Source organism: Spermophilus citellus (genome assembly GCF_964194105.1).
Source record: "Spermophilus citellus genome assembly, chromosome: 3".
In the NCBI taxonomy this organism is placed as follows: domain Eukaryota; kingdom Metazoa; phylum Chordata; class Mammalia; order Rodentia; family Sciuridae; genus Spermophilus; species Spermophilus citellus.
Window position 1 is genome coordinate 4,602,878 of NC_138184.1, and position 15,735 is coordinate 4,618,612.

Here is a 15,735-nt window from a genome sequence, read left to right on the forward strand (position 1 = left end):
AACATAATATGATCCAATTGCAAAACCTAAACCACCCCACTTCTGGATGTGTACTTAACACAGGGGTCCTGAGAAAAAAAGCTCACGGCACACCCCACTTCCCTCCAGGTCCTACAGGTAAGGCCAATGGCACAGATCCCCACTCCATGCCAACGTGGCTGTTGAAATCTGTAAATCCCAGATGCACACACTGCTATGGATGGGGGGGGGATCCCAACCCTGGAACCCATTTGCTCAGCCCGGCAGATAACATGCACTTCTCTGACCTGGTTTACACTGTAAAAGAAACGGGTCACATTCCTGGGTACTTCATTTCAGCTGATGGTTTGGGTGGTACCAGGGACCACACTAGCTACTAATCAACTGTCCAGATCAACTCCCAAGAAGTGCAGCTCAGGGCAGAGCACGTGCCTGGCACACGGGAAGCCCTGGGTTCCATCCTCAGCACTGCAAAAATAAACTCATAATTTTATAAAGCATTTTAAGAAGTTCAGTCCACATGAAGGCTCAGCAAACTCTTTTGGGGAAGAGCCTATGTGTGAATTTGTTGTTGGAACGATTTAGCTCTGCCATTAGGGCACACAAGTGGCCCTAGATGGGAAATAAACACGCGTGGCCCTGTGCCAATAAAACTGTGTGCAAAGACGGGGGTAGGAGTCCTGTTCTAGAAGAAGGAACCGACTAGATGTGAATTACATTTCCAGCAGGCTGAGGAAGGGGAAGAGAGGCCGGCCCTCTAGGAAGGGAGGTGGACAAGTCCCCAGGCAGGAGAGAGCCCAGGGAAAGCCAGGCCCTGGGGGGAGGCGCAGGAGGTTCTGCCTCCAGTAGGAGGGGCCGAGCAGTGTCACCCCGGGGGTGAGCTGAGGTCAAGATAGAGGAGGGGGACTGGGAGGTGAGAGATCACCTCTGAGAGCCACGGGGAGGTGGCAGAGACCTTGCCAGGCAGCTGTAAGGTGAGACAGCAGAGCATCAGGGCCGGCTAGGGCAGGGAGGAGGGGAGGCCAGGGGGCAGGGGTGGGCAACAGGACCCAGGGGGTGCTGAGAGCCAGTAGGCCAAAAAGACAGGGGCTGTGGGCGAATGGAGATTACTGGACAAAGAGGGAGAGAGCCAGGGGCTGTGGGCACGTCTGCAGACAGTTGGCCGGACACCGTTCCTCGCCATGAGTGGGGAAAGGGGGCACCATCCACATGGGGTGGGTGGAAACAAGGATGCCGCTCCACTCCCTATAGTGCCTGGGACAGACCCCACAACCAAGAATCACCAACCCCCCATGCCAAGGTGAGAAGACCTGCTGGAACCAAATAGGAATGGAGTAGGGGAGGGTGGGTACCCCAGGGGCTCACCCCAATGAGCTCCATGAATGTCAGGGGAAGGGACAGGTCCCCAGGAAAGAAGCAAGCGTCAGGAATAACTGCCAGGAGGGGACCCTCCTAGGGAGGCGGCCTAAGAGCCGCTGGGAAGCCGGGGTGGCACACCTCACCAGCTCACTGGGCCCCCCAATGCCCGGCGGACTCCTATCTTAATTGATCCCACATTGCCTTCGATTTCTGACTCCGCGGTGCTCACGAGCAACCTCAGGCGGGAGCTAGCGATCCAGAGGGAAATGGAGAAGGAGACGGCGCTCGGTTCAGAGCCCCACGAAGACTCCAGGGGAGAAGGAACCCCAGCTGCCCAGGATGCCTCCGGAAAAGCCTTCCTCTCTTCAAAGTCACCTGGTTTCCCTCCACACTCCACCCTATTGGTTGGCAGTGCAGATTAATGATCTGGAAAGTTCCTCGCCCCTCCCCACGCCTCTGAGAGGCATCACATCTCATTTATTTGATAGGATTTTGTTAACCATTAAACCCCAAAGCAGAGGTGGGGAGGCTCAGATCCAAAAGAACAACTGTTTGCTAAGAAACCAGTGCCCGGGAGCCAGCTTAGGGGGGCTCTATCCCAGCTCAGCAGCCTGATGGCTGGAGGCCTTTCTTTCCTGGCCTGTGAAGAGGGGAGACCTACCCCACCTCCAGGGGTCGTGGGGAAGCTCGTACATATTCCACAGAAGAAGGTGCTCCTTAAATGATCAATATGCCACACACGCCCAGGTGGCCCCCCCACCGGTGCCCCACTCACAAGTATTTGCTGCACACCTACTACGCCCCAAGCACTGCTCTAGCTAGAAATGCCAATCAAATCAACCCAGGGCCTGGTCCTTGTGGAAATGGTAAATATACGAAGAAGTGGTAAATCCACTTATGATCCCTGAAAGCCCAGGCACAGATGCACAATTACCAAAGCTCCAAGGAACAGAAGAGCAGGGAACCACACCTACCTCGGCAAGAGCGCACAGGCACACACACAGAGACTGGCCTACTTCTAACAAGTCAGCTTGCACTTTCTTAACAAGAACCCAAACCAACTGCCACCCTTCATGGAGCACCTACTGCATACCAGACCCTTGGGGCTTATAGACATTGTGCAATCAGCAGATCCGCTCAGTCACCAGGGTTGGTCAACTCCGTGGCCACTGCTGCCTCATTGAACTTATTTTCCATCAGGGATTTTAGGAGCCTCAGTTCCCCCACCCCCACCCCTTCCTCTCCATGATTAAATACCTCTTATGGGGAAATCTGAAGCAGTAACTCAGCAGATATTTTTAAAGAGGACTTCAAACCCCGAGGGGAGAAACCCTAGCTATATTCTCTTACGTGATTCTTCAGTTTTTGTTCCCAAATCAGAAAAGCACCTGCTACCAAGCCCCAAGTGGACATCGGGATTGGGGTTTGCCTCTATCACCACAGTGGGACATCCAGGAGAGACACCAGGAATGCCCTAGTATGAGACTCACTCAAGGTCAAGGACCCCTTCAGCAAGGACAGAACTGAGGGGTGGGAGTGGGTCTGGGAGTCCAAAGACAAGGGACAGAGTAGTCCACAGCCTGGTGGGACAGACCCAGAGATTTAAATCCTCCCTCTACAGCAAAAAAATTATGCACACAGACTGGGCGCGGATTTACCGCTCCATGAAATGGGTGCACAACAGTATCAGCCTCCAGGGGCACAGCCAGCGTCCAGAGAGATAAAATTGAGCAGCCCAGTGGCATATGGTGATACTAATTATAATAATCTTGATGAAAAACGGCCACTACGGCTACTATAACTGCTGCTGCCAAAGGTTTAGAGTCGCCTCTGAACATCTGGAAGCAGAAGTGTAAACACGGACGGCCCCGGGTCTACAGCCAAGGAACCAGGAAGGTGGGTTTCTAAAATTCCCCTCCCAGAGAAGCCAGAAGCGTCACCCCCGAGGGGGGCCCCCTGCGCTTGGGCTCCAAACCATATGGGCTTGCGTGGGCGCTTGGCTGGCTGTCCCAAGCTATCCCGACCCAGTGACCCCACTTTCCGGAGAGGACCCATAGAGGACGCGTGTCGCCTCTCCCGAGCTGGCTGGGCTCACAGGGGGCCAGACACAGTTCAGAAGCGCGCTCCAGAGAGGCGCGGGCTGCAGGGCGGGCACTGGGGCAAGGTTCCTCAGGCCGGGTTCGGGCACACGGGGCACGGAGCCGCGAGCCCAGCGGGCAAAAGCCAAGGTCAGCAGCCTCCCACCCCCCTGCGGGGCCCGAGCGACGGCCCCGGCCACCGCCGCCCCCGGCCACCGCCGCCCCCTCTCGTGGGAGGGTTCTCAGTCCCCAGCGGAGGCTCTATTTGAGTCGGGGGACCCCTCCCCACCGCGGTGCTCCCAGCCCACTCCCGCGCCCCCAGACTCACCCTCTCCAGGGAACAGGTGGCCCGCGGCGCCCACCAGCAGCGCGGCCACGGCCATCAGCAGCGGCGCGGCCGCCGCCCCCCGCCGGCCCCCGGCGCCCATGGCTGCTGGGAGCGCGGGGTCCCCGCGGATCAGAGCGCGCGGAGCCGGCCCGCGGGGGTCATGCTCCGAGGCGGCCGCCGGAGAAGCGCGGGGTGCTCCGAGTCCTTCTCTTCCACGTCGGTGGCCTGTCTGCCGCAGCCCCCACTCGAGAGAGGCCCCTGGGACACCGCTGGGGAGTGCGCGCGGCTTGGGCCGCTACAGAAAGGGTGGCGCGGTGGGGAGGAGGCGGCCCCGACCCCCTAGCCACTGCGGCTCGGGCCCGGTCCCTCGATCTCAGGCCCAGAAGCTCCGAGTTGCGCCCCGGCCTCCTGGATTTCGGCCCCGTGCGCTCTGGACCGCGATCGGCGGGCTCCGGGGCCGAGGGACGTGCGGACAGAGGGGCGCGCAGACAGGCGGGCGGGCACCTGGGCTGGTGGCGGCGGGCGGGCGGCGGGAGCGAGGGCTGCTGGAGCCCGTAAACAACGCGGCCCGTCAGCTGGGCCCCGTCCGGAGCGCGGGAAAAGGCGGCGCGGAATTTGCCTGGGAAGGGACTGGGCGCCCGGGAGAGGCCCCGGGGAGGGGCAGGGAGGAGCGGCGGAGGGAGGCGAGGCCTGATTCCGCCCCGCCCCGTCTGCCCTCCTCCGGGTGCGGGGCCCCGCGCCCAGCCCAGGGGGCGCCCCAAACAGCCCCGATTCTTCACTCTCAGACCCTGCGGTCTCCCCAGATGCCCGACGCAACCAAACGGATCCCTTCTTTCCGTATCGCTATTTTGTTCATCGTGGCCTTTGGGGAATTCATTTTAATTGTTTGAAATGTTGCATTAAAATATCCTTTATCTTGGTGTCTCGGTTTGGGGGCACTTCTTTAAATTTTGCGGCCCGGGCGAGCAGAATTTCATTCGCCTAGTCTTGGCCCGCCAGCGACGGCCGCGGTCCTAGAACTACTTGGCGCCCTAGAAGTCCTCCCCGCGGGCGTCCCCGCCCAGCAGCGTGACCCACGCCAGACTCCTGGGGACAGCCACGTGTCCACAGCCCTGCGTACTCCTTGTATGCGGTGGTCTGGGTCCTTCGTCGCAACCTAAAGTTTAAATTGAAGAACTAACGGCGGGTGGGGCAGGGGGATATGCCAAAATTCCCCCAAAACAAATGAAGCTTTGGAAAGCGGGCAGGTGGCCACGCTCTTCAACACGCACACCCGTCTATGTGTCTGAATCTCTAGGAACAACTGGCAGGACAATGGTCAACTCCTCTTGCGGCAGGGGAAAGGGCAGGCAGCCCCTCTACCCCTCACTTCCTGTGCAGTCTTGATTTTGCCACCTCGGCTCTGCTCATCCAGCAGGCTGGGTTGGGTACGCCCGCATGCCAGATTTGGTAAGGTGCACAGGAAATACTTGGAAAACTTGGGAAAGCGCCTGACACCACTCTAGACCCAAGGCATCCAATCTTCTCTTTATTAAACAAATAGTTTGCCAGAAGCTGTTCTTCCCACAAGCCAAACCTATTCCTGCCTCAAGGCTTTGACCTTGCCCTTTAACACTTCAACCCAGCTTCAACTTCTCTCCAGTGAGCCCTCCTGACCACGGCTCTCAAATCATCTGCATTTCAGTTCCTTTGTTCCTTTCCCTGGTCCTCTTCATCCTGCTTAGCCTATCTCTGTCTGGAATTATGATTTATCATCCTGTGGATCATCTCCCCTCCCCTGCAAGTGTAGAGATCTTGTCAGTCACGTTCACTACTTTACCACCAACGCCCTGACCTATCCGTTGGTTAATAAATATTTGTTGAGTGGAAGAATCAATAAGCAGTAAGTAATAAGGGATTTACAGTAAGCAAAATAAATATGATCCATTTCCTTGTAGAGCAAACAATAGGGGGGACGGCATCAAATAATCCTGTGTGTGATGAGCTGAAGGGGGGCAGGGGAGGACCTGCAGAGGAAGCAAGTTTGAGTTGAAATCTGAAGATGAAGAGGAACCAGCCTGTCAAAGACTCAGGAAAGAGTTCCAGGTACCAGGAATAGCATTTGCAAAGGCTCAGAGGCGTCCTTGCTACTGAACCAGGCACCGTAGCTGTACAAAGGGAAAAGGAGAAACTCAAGCCATGGGCAGAACTAAAAGATGCAGATCCAGGAATCGACCATATTAACAACTGCTTTCAGTTTCCTTCCCTCCTCCTCCCTTACTCCTCTTCCTCCCCCATGTCTCTCCTCCTCCTCCTCCAATTTTCTTTTGACTTCAGTGAAGAATAACGGGATCATTACAATAGGCCCTAAGATTCTCTCTGCAAGACACAGTCGAACATCAACTAACAACACAGGTATGTTCTGAGAACCTAGTCACCAAGCAATTTTGACCTTGAGCCAACAACAGGGAGTGTATTTGCCAAACTTAGATGGGTCATATACCACACACCTAGACTATCTGGTGGAGCCCGTGGTTGCCGGGCTATGGACCTGTGCAGAATGCTACTGTACTGAATGTTGCAGGCGATGGTGCCACAACCACAAGCTGTGTGTCTAAGCATATCTAAGCATTGAACAGGTTCAGTCAAAATACTAGGCACTAGGAATTTTTCAGCTCTGTTGTAAACTTCTGGGTCGACTGATGTATATTGGATCTGTGGTGGAGCAGAGCACATTATGGGGCACTGTGTGACTGTGCGACTGTACTTGTCAACAACAGAGACCAGGAAACCAGCTCACAGAGGAGGAAGGTTGCCAGACACCACCTGCATAAGTGACCAAAGTTGATCCTGGATTTTCTTTGGTACTGAAAGACATTACTGAGACCATTAAGATGACCCCAAAACGTCTGTCATTTAGATAATAGCTCGTAGCAGTATTAATTTGGATCATTGGATTAGGATATGTAAGAGAATATCCTTGGTTTTAATAAATAAATACCGTGTTGGGATAAAGAGGTGCAATGTCTGTAACTTACTCGCAAATGATTCAGGGAAAAACTGAGAGGGTGAACAGAGAGAGAACACAGAGCAGAATGATAAAATGTGATAAAACCTCGTGGATCTGGTGAAGCGTGTACAAATAAAAACCCATACAGCTTTTCTGAACGTCTGATGTCATGCTAAAATTAAAAGTTTAAAAAAATGGTCCGACAAAATATTCGTTTGGGGGCTTTTTGTTTGTTTTGTTTTTGACAGATTGGATTCTTTCTGACATTAAAGTGCTGTGTCCTCTGAAAGTGTGTCTACGGAGGGAGAGACTTTCATAGCCTGTGGATACAGGCAGCCAATTCTTTGCTTCTGTGGGGCTTTGGGAGGGGGGCTTGGGCAACAGGGTCCCCACACTCTGGGCATCTTTCTATGGCAAGCCCCTGTGGTCCCATCTCCCTGAATGGAGCCGCTTTCCATTTCCTGCAGCAGGAGACCAGATCTCCTGATCCCAGTGTTGTTATGGAAACCTGATTTTAAGATGATACATTTGGGAGAGAGGAGGGGGAAATCTGCATGTTGATCTCACTCCTGCTGAGCAGTCACACAAAACCCCAGGGTCAAGAGCAGACTCATAATGGTAAATAATATTCTCATAGAACCAGGCGGAAGATTACAGGGATACAACATCCGGATCAAGTAAACACTGGGCCAGGGGTGCGGGGAGGGTTCAATGGTAGGACTATTCTCAGAGGTCACTGAAGTAGTGATTCGAGGACACAGGACATGTCCACAGCTCCGTGACACTGAAAATGGATTTGATGGACTCCACAGTTGTTTAAAAGTGAAACCTGTAAGACTCCACCACATGGAAGTTTTACTTTATAATTTCAGAGTAGGGAAGGTTTTCCTAAGGAAGACGTAAATCCCCAACTTACAATTTTAAAATAACAAATATGGCAATGCAAAAATTAAGATTACATAAATAGCTCAAAAAAAAAACTCACGTATCAACTCAAAAGATAGATTTTTTCAAAGTGAAAATAAAATATGCATTAATTAGAATAAGATATATCCTATGCTTATATAATTTTATCAAAATGGATTCTACTGTCACATGTAACTAGGAAGAACCAAAAAAATAAAATTCAAAAATTTGTTTAAGTGCAACAAAAGGAGCAGACAAAGGACGTGCATTATATTATGTTGAAGAACAGAAGGCACAGTGATCAGTTTCTTCTGCAAGAAAAAAAGCCAAAATCCTTGTTTATCAAAATTAAAATGGGGGGAAAAAACATGAATAGGCAGCTCACAGAAACCAACTACGAAAAAAATGCAAAAGCATTTAAATATGTAAAATGATGCAGAGTCATCTTCATCATTAAAGATTCGCTGGAGTTCCCAACCTTCAGGAAAACTGGTGGCACTGCACAGAAGCTGTGGGACCACAGGCTCCCCACGTCGCTGGCTTAAATTGCGTTAACCGTGTATTAGGCTGCACTCCTGGGCACGTCAAAAGCAGCATCCACAGAAATATTTATGGCAGCAAAGAATAGCAATAACCTAAATACCCTTTTCCCAAGAAATGTGGAGACCTTCATGTCTTCTCAAAATATCCAATCAATTCAAATATATTTTTAAATTTTCTTTGCTTTGTCTCTTTTCCTTCTTCTCTGATCACTCGTGAATAATTTGCATTGCCAAGTTAGTATAACAATTGTTCGATACTCTTACATTTTCTGCATGGGTTATGTTGTTCCTGTTTTGGAACTTTGGGGATATAAAGACAGGGTATAAATTGGTGAAAGGAGATGAGCATTTTAACTTACAGCATGTGTTGTCTACCTGTTCTGCCCCCTGATGGGTGTATTCCAACATTTCCACAGAGCTCTCTTACTTATTTTTATTTTATTTATTTTTTTTTAGTAAGGGTGTCTCACTATGTTGCCCAAGCTAGCCTTGAACTCCTGGACAGAATCAAGTGATTCTCCTGCCTCAGTCTCCTGAGCAGCTGGGATCACAGGTGCACCACACTGCACCTGGCTTCTCTGCTTCTTAAAATCTCCACTTCTGGCTCTTTTGAAATCCACTGGGGTTTTGCTTCCCTACAAATTTTGTATTGTGCTAAAATACACATAATGTAGAACTGTTCTGGTGGTGGTGGTGGGTTTGTTTTATTTTGTTTTGCTTTGCTTGTTTATTTTTGCAGCACTGGGGGCGGGGACCACAGCTCTGAGCTTGCTGAGCATGGGAGCCAATGCTGTGCTCCAGTTTGCTCTTCCAAGCATGTTACAGTGTGCAGGCGAGTGGCCTTCCCACCCACAACACCCTGCACTGTGCCCTGCCTCCTTTCAAAGGCTTCCCATCACCCAGCCCAGAGCCTGTGCCCACAGTGTCCCCGCTCCTCCCTTCCTCTCCCCTTCGCCTCCCACCCCCTTTCGGCTACTCTCTGTCACTACCGATTCACCTGTTGTGGATGTTTCCCATGGTGCAGTCCTAGCACCCATGAGCTTCTTGTGACCGGCAACTTTCATTTAGCATGATGGGTTTGAGGTCCATTCTCGTGCCATGTAGTGCTTCTTGCTTTTGTGGTTGAATGAAATTCCATGTCCCTTGGGTTTTGAACCATCACTGCATTCCTGTCTTGGAGCTCCCCTGGAATCCACACTTTTTGAAGCTTCAGCGTGGGACCCACAGGGCTTTCTGGATGATCCGCTTCCTCTGGCCCCTTAGGCTGTGGGGGCTTGAGACTTTATCTTTTGTGTTGTCGGTTGGTTGGTTGGTTGGTTGGTTGGTTGGTTGTTGGGAGGCTGAGGTGCTGAGGCTGGAGCCACACACCACGGAGCCACCCCCAGCCCCAGACTTCATCCTAGACAGTTTAGATATTAACTAGACCAAACCAGCAAAAGTCTTGGAGGATGAAAAGACTGCCGCGGAACTACTCGTACCTCCATCAGGCAAAAAGTATAAAAAAAGAACAATCCATCCCGGTCATCCCTGTCTTCCTAGGTCCCTCCTCCCCGGGGACTTTTCAGGAGATGGTAAAACACTTTCCTGTCTCGAAAGTGATTCATTGTTGCAAATGTGCAAGACCCTTTCCCACTGGCGGAGAGAGGCAGTTGTCCCCCGTTACATCTCTCTCCCTTCCCTTCCCCACCACCCTCACTCCCTGCCCTCTCTCTCTCTCTCTCTCCTTTCTCTCCCTCTTTCTTTCTCTTCTCTCCTCTCCTCCCTTTTCTTCTCGTCTGCCCCTCTTGCCTCTCCCCTTTCTTTGCTTCAGAACCCTCTGGGTGTCTAATCCACTTTTAAGACATCGATTCTTAACTGTACAGCCCCCCCCCCCCCCCCCCCGCCCATGGTTTTCTCCATCCGGAATCCTATGGTCAACTGCCAGGTGGGTTTTCTGAACTGGATTACGAGCAGTTCAAGGGCTTGGTGTGTGTTTTAGTCAGCTTTTTCACTGCTGTGACTAAAAGGAACTGGTCAGAACAAGTGTAAAGGAGGAAAAAGGTTCATTAGGAGTTTTTAGTTTCAGAGGTCTTAGTCCATAGAAGGCTGGCTCCATTCCTCAGGGCTAGAGGTCAGGCAGAACATCCTAGCAAAAGAGTGTGGCCGAGAGAAGCAGCTCACCTGCTAGGGGAGGAGAGGGGGAAGGAGGGAGGGAGGGGGGAAGACTCACTCTCCAGATACAAAATATACACCCCAAAGCTACATCCTCAAGGAACCACTTCCTCTAGCCGCACCCCACCTGCCTCCAGTCACCACCCAGTTAATCCCATCAGGGATTAATTCATTGATTAGGTTAAGGCTATAGCCCAATCTTTTCTCCTCCAAACCTTGCATTGTCTCACACGTGAGCTTTTGGGGGACACCTCACATCTAAACTGTAATAAGTTGGCTTGGTGGTATAGCACTTGCCCAGCAGGTACGAGGCCCAGATTCCATCCCCAGCACCGGAAAAAAAGAAAGAAAGAAATTATCTAGCTCTTAAAGATGATTATTATGTAAAATTTCAAAATTAAAGTAAAATTGCTTTTCCAACATAAATATTAGATATCATTCAGTGGAATACCATGACCTTTTAAGAAAAAAAAAATGAGCTAAATCTACATGCCTAGAAATGAAAACCTCCAAAATATAGATTATTATATGAAAATCATTAAATGAAGGCTTGTGTGAATAGGATCTACCATTTGTGTTTTGAAAGGATATAGGGTTACTGGAATACACACTAACACATACATATTTATAGGTATTTCTAGAACCATGGAATCTCTCATGATGAATGCATAAAAACTAGCAATCCTTTTATTGTCTGTTTAAATTGTTTCAACCATGTGTCTTAGTTTGCTTTTAAAAAATCAGCATAAGAAAGCTGTGTTTCTTTAGAATAAGATCACCATAGCTACAAAGTGACATAAAATAAAATACAGTGGAAAAAAATGTAACAGCAATGGCTCCGACCCAACTTTTAAAAAAAAATGTAATGCTTAATAGAAAAACACAAAATAAAACTTGAATAAATAAAGAAATATGACTTATTTCTGGGTAAAAGATCAGAATTTGGTATGGAGGCCATCCTTCTCCCCACCCCACCCCCAAAATTTATAAATCCAATGCAAATCAAAATCTATATCTAAAAGAATCGAGAAAATCATTCTGAAATTCATGTAGCCTGAGGTGCTTAACCTCAGGACTATGGACTTCGAGGATCAGATTACCCTCTGCAGTGCAGGGATGTCCTATGCATTCTAGAACATTCTGCGGGCTCCCTGGTCTCTACCCTGCACAGGCTGCCAGCATGGCCCCAGATGCGACTACCAAAAATATCTCCAGACATTGTCAAGTGTCCCCTGAGGGAAAAAAATCATCCCCAGCTGAGAACCATCGGCCTAAACAAATAATTAAATCAGGATGGGGCAGAAAGAGGGCTAGGGGTGCCGCTCAGTAGAAGAGCATTTGCCTAGCATAGGAGAGGCCCTGGGTTCCATCCTCAGCACCACAGAAAGAAAAAAAAAGGTGGGAGAATGACCATCAAAAGTATATTTGGAAAAGGTGATGATATCACCAGGTGTTAAAATCTTATAAAGCTAAGATAAATTTAAACCGGCACTGGTATAGGCTATTGGATCAAGATACCAGAGAAATAATCTTAAAAGGAGACTCCAATTTTAATAATTTATTTTTAAATTTGTTTCCCAAACGGTTGGAAAGAGGAAAATCTCCCCAAACACCATTATTCAATAAAAAGGGGGTGAAGGAAATGGTCGAGCAACTTGAGAGGAAAATCCATAGTCTTTCATGAGCGGATTTTTAAAAACAGACCTAAAAGTTCATTTAAATATAATTTTCCAGGGCAAAATCTAAAGCACAGAATGAACTAGAAGAACATAAAATTGGGAAGGTCTCAGTGGCCCAAGGGAAAGCCCTGGCTCAGCACGAAGTCGCCAGAGACACGGTGACCCCTGGAGCTCTCACTCTGAAGATTAAAATGCTGTGTCTCCAACGAGAAAGGACCACAATGAAAACAAGGGTACCAAGGGGCTGCTCCCAGGAGATGATAAAACCCCACGGGCCACATGTTCTGTCTCAGCTTTGCCGGGGGTCATAGATCACTAAATCCAACAGCTTAAAGAAGGGAACAAAGTTACAGGTGGTGTCACCACATGAACCAGCAATTCCACCTCTGAGCCTCTTCACAAAGGGGCTGGGAGAGGAACTCAACAGCCTGCACATCTGCGCTCAGAGCAGCACCCAAAGTGGCCCAAAGCTGCAGACAGCCGAGCCCGTTGACAGAATGTGGCATATTCCCACAGTGAACTATCATTCAGCCCGGAAAAACAAGGAAGGTCTGCCTCCTGCTATGACTTGGATGGACCTGAGGACCTTGTGCTCAGTGAAATGCACTAGACACAGAAGGACGGGGCTGCAGGGTCCACTCGCGGGAGATCCCTGGAGTCTCAGAGCCAAACAGGAAGCAGCAGGGTGGGTGGAGGGCGGGGAGGGGACGGAGCTAGTGTTGAAGGGGCAGAGCTTCAGTCTGGGGAGACCAGGAAGCCCTGGACAGGGGTGGTGGGCCCTGCTGCACAGCCCTGTGACTGCCCCATGCCTCAGGACGGAGCACTTAGACATGGTTAAATGGTCCATCTAATACTATATACGTTCTATCAAAATGTTTAAGAGAAGAAAATGTAAATACGTATTGCTAAGTGAAAGAAGCCGTTTGAAAAGGCTATGATTCCAACTCCACGACATTCTGGAAAGAGTAAAACTATGAAGACAGTAAAAGATCAGTGGTCACCAAGGATTGGCGGGAGGGAGGGAGGGAAGGAGGGAGGTGGGCCCACAGAGGATTTGGGGGGGCTGTGAAACCGTTCCTTGTGACTCTGTGATGGTGGAGACACATCTTCATGTGTTTGTCAAAACTCAGAATGAACAACACAGACAGCGAACCTCAACGTGGGCCGTGGACACTGGCTCATAATGGTGTCTCAGCCTGGGGTCATCTGTCATCATAAACGTCCCTTCTAAGCAAGACACTGAGAAAAGTGGAGAGGCGCAGAGGGAGTGTATGAGGGACTCTGTACTTTCCAAGTGTTCTATGAACCCAAAGAGCTCTACAAAATAAAAGCTACTAATTAAAAAATTAAAAAGGGGGGCTGGGGATGTGGCTCAAGCGGTAGCGCGCTCGCCTGGCATGCGTGCGGCCCGGGTTCGATCCTCAGCACCACATACCAACAAAGATGTTGTGTCCGCCAATAACTAATAAATAAATAAATATTTAAAAAAATTAAAAAGGATATAGAGTGGTGTATCTCGGATGCCTTGGCCACCTACATCATTGGGATACAATAAAACCAGCAAATGGGACAAGGGAAATGGATCAGAAAGCCTCTTTCCCGATTCCAACCTGTGTCCCTGTGGCCGACATGGGCCAGTTCCCATCTTGAACTTGAACTCCTTCATCCCTAGGGCTGAGGGTGCCTGGACTGGTGCCCAAGCTCCCCAGGAGCCTGCCCGGCACCTGGCTGCCTCTTGGCCCCCTGGCTTAGAATTCACCAGATCCTCTCTCCTCCCCAGGTCCTAGCCCTGAGGTCACCCTCCCAGCACATGTAAGAGATGTTCATTGAGCGCTTACCGGGACACAGCAAAGTGTGTTCCCATGGCTACTTCAACACACTACCACAAACGTGGTGACATGATACAGCCCTGCATCACTTAACGATGGGGACACATTCTGAGAAGCGCATCATCAGGCAATTTTGTCATTGTGCCAAAATCACAGAGTGTACATGCATGAACCTGGATGGAGCAGGTCCCTGGCTGGACGCAGCATCCTGAAGTCCTCTAGAGACCAGGTCAGTGTGCTTGTGGAAACTGCTGCCAGCTAGCACAGCAAACTGTTTCTACAGTAAATTTTTTAAAAGTATAAATAGGAGTATACCCTGAAATAACAATAGAAAAAAAATAGTGTAGACTGTGGTGGTGCACGCCTGTTATCCCAGAGACTTGAGAGGCTGATGCAGGAGGATCGCGTGTTTGAGGCCAGCCTGGGCAGCTTTGTGAGACCAGGTCTCAAAATTAAAATAAATAAATAAATAAATAAATAGGGCTGCATTGTAGCTCAGTGGTAGAGCACCCTGTGTTCAATCCCCAGTGCCGCATGCGCGCGCGCATGACAGTGACGATATAAACCAGTCACGTCGTGGTTCGCTGTCAAGTACTGCATGTTGTCTGAAATTGCACAGCCACACTGCCACATGACTGGCAGGACAGTAAATCTTTTTACGCCAGCACGAACCTGGGCTGAATGTGTTACATCACGAGGTTGGGGTGAGCACAGCATCATGAGGTGACAGGAGTCCTCCAGCTCCATCATGAACTCCCAGGAGGCCCATTGCAGCCCATCCGTCTTGCAGGGCATGACCTCGCACTCATCCCCTTACCTCCCTGGAGGTCCGAAGTCCATCCAAGGTCCACTGAGTTAGAACCCAGGTGTCTGCAGGGAAGATCCTGTCCAAGGCCCCCCCCCCCCAGCTTGCAGAAGCGCCTGTGTCCCTGGGCTCCGTCTTCAGGCTGAGCCTCCCTCCCACCTCCCACCTCTGGCTCTCCACTCCTCCCTGCTTCTTCCACAGTAAGGACCCTGTGATCACCCTGGGTGACCTAATTCCCCTCTGCCATGGGACTGGCTGCCTTCATGAGCTCCCAGGCCTAGGACCCATACGTCCTTGTTGGTGGAGTTGACGTCTCAGTGGGGGGACACTGGCAATAAACATGGCGGGTGGGGAGGGCAATAAAGACGGCTGCAGAGAGCAGCAAGTGCTACCCCAAAATTAAACAACGGGACCTGATAGGCCGTAGAGCAACACTGCCTTTAAGAGGGCGAGGGAAAGCCCTGTGGCAGGTCACTGGAGGCTTTCCTGGGGAGCGCTCCTCGTCTTGAACCCTGCTTTTACACTCACACTGAAGTCCAGGTTAGAAAAAGAGAACCCCATGGGCTGGAGGGGTGCAGAGGTGAGCCCCCTCCCAGCATGCACAAGGCCTGGCTTCAATTCCCAGCACCAAGAAAGTCAGGAAGAACTCAGACTCATAAAGAGATAAGATCTTTGATACAGCAATTCTCCACTAGGAAATCAGGCTGAGGAAAATCATACCAAATTGTATTCATTCAACTAGTATTTACTGAGAGCCTACTATGTACCAAGTGACCCAGCTCTCTTGGACCCTGATTCTATAAATGTGTCATAGTATCTCGTCTTGGGGAAAGAAGTGACAGCCCAGGGCAGGACTGTAAGATTCGATAGATCTACTGCAGAATAATCCCTCCATCAAACATTGCAAAGTTATGGTCAATGATGATTGTGTACAAGACTGTGCCACAAAGCTAAGTGGACAAAAAGATCTTAAAGAAGGCATGATCACAACTATGCTTGGAGAGGGACAGAATGAACCAAGGTATTAACCGTACTTGGGTTGAAATAATAGAATTAGAGGTGACTCTTAGTCCTTTTCTGTGTTTTCTAA

The 15,735-nt window shown here is 50.2% G+C and overlaps 1 protein-coding gene across 3 annotated transcripts in view; it reads right to left on the bottom strand.

The window, feature by feature from the left end:
* The window catches only part of INSR (insulin receptor), a 124,280-nt gene extending 119,940 nt beyond the window's left edge, over window positions 1-4,340 (bottom strand). The window contains exon 1 of one of the 3 annotated variants that reach the window (XM_081286201.1): window positions 3,745-4,340. In XM_081286201.1, the coding sequence (XP_081142327.1) occupies window positions 3,745-3,844 (100 nt within the window). In that variant the 5' untranslated portion in view covers window positions 3,845-4,340. The remainder of the gene's footprint in view (window positions 1-3,744) is intronic. The other 2 variants (XM_081286202.1, XM_081286203.1) reach the window with 2 other exon arrangements.
* Between the last annotated feature and the right edge of the window lie 11,395 nt (window positions 4,341-15,735).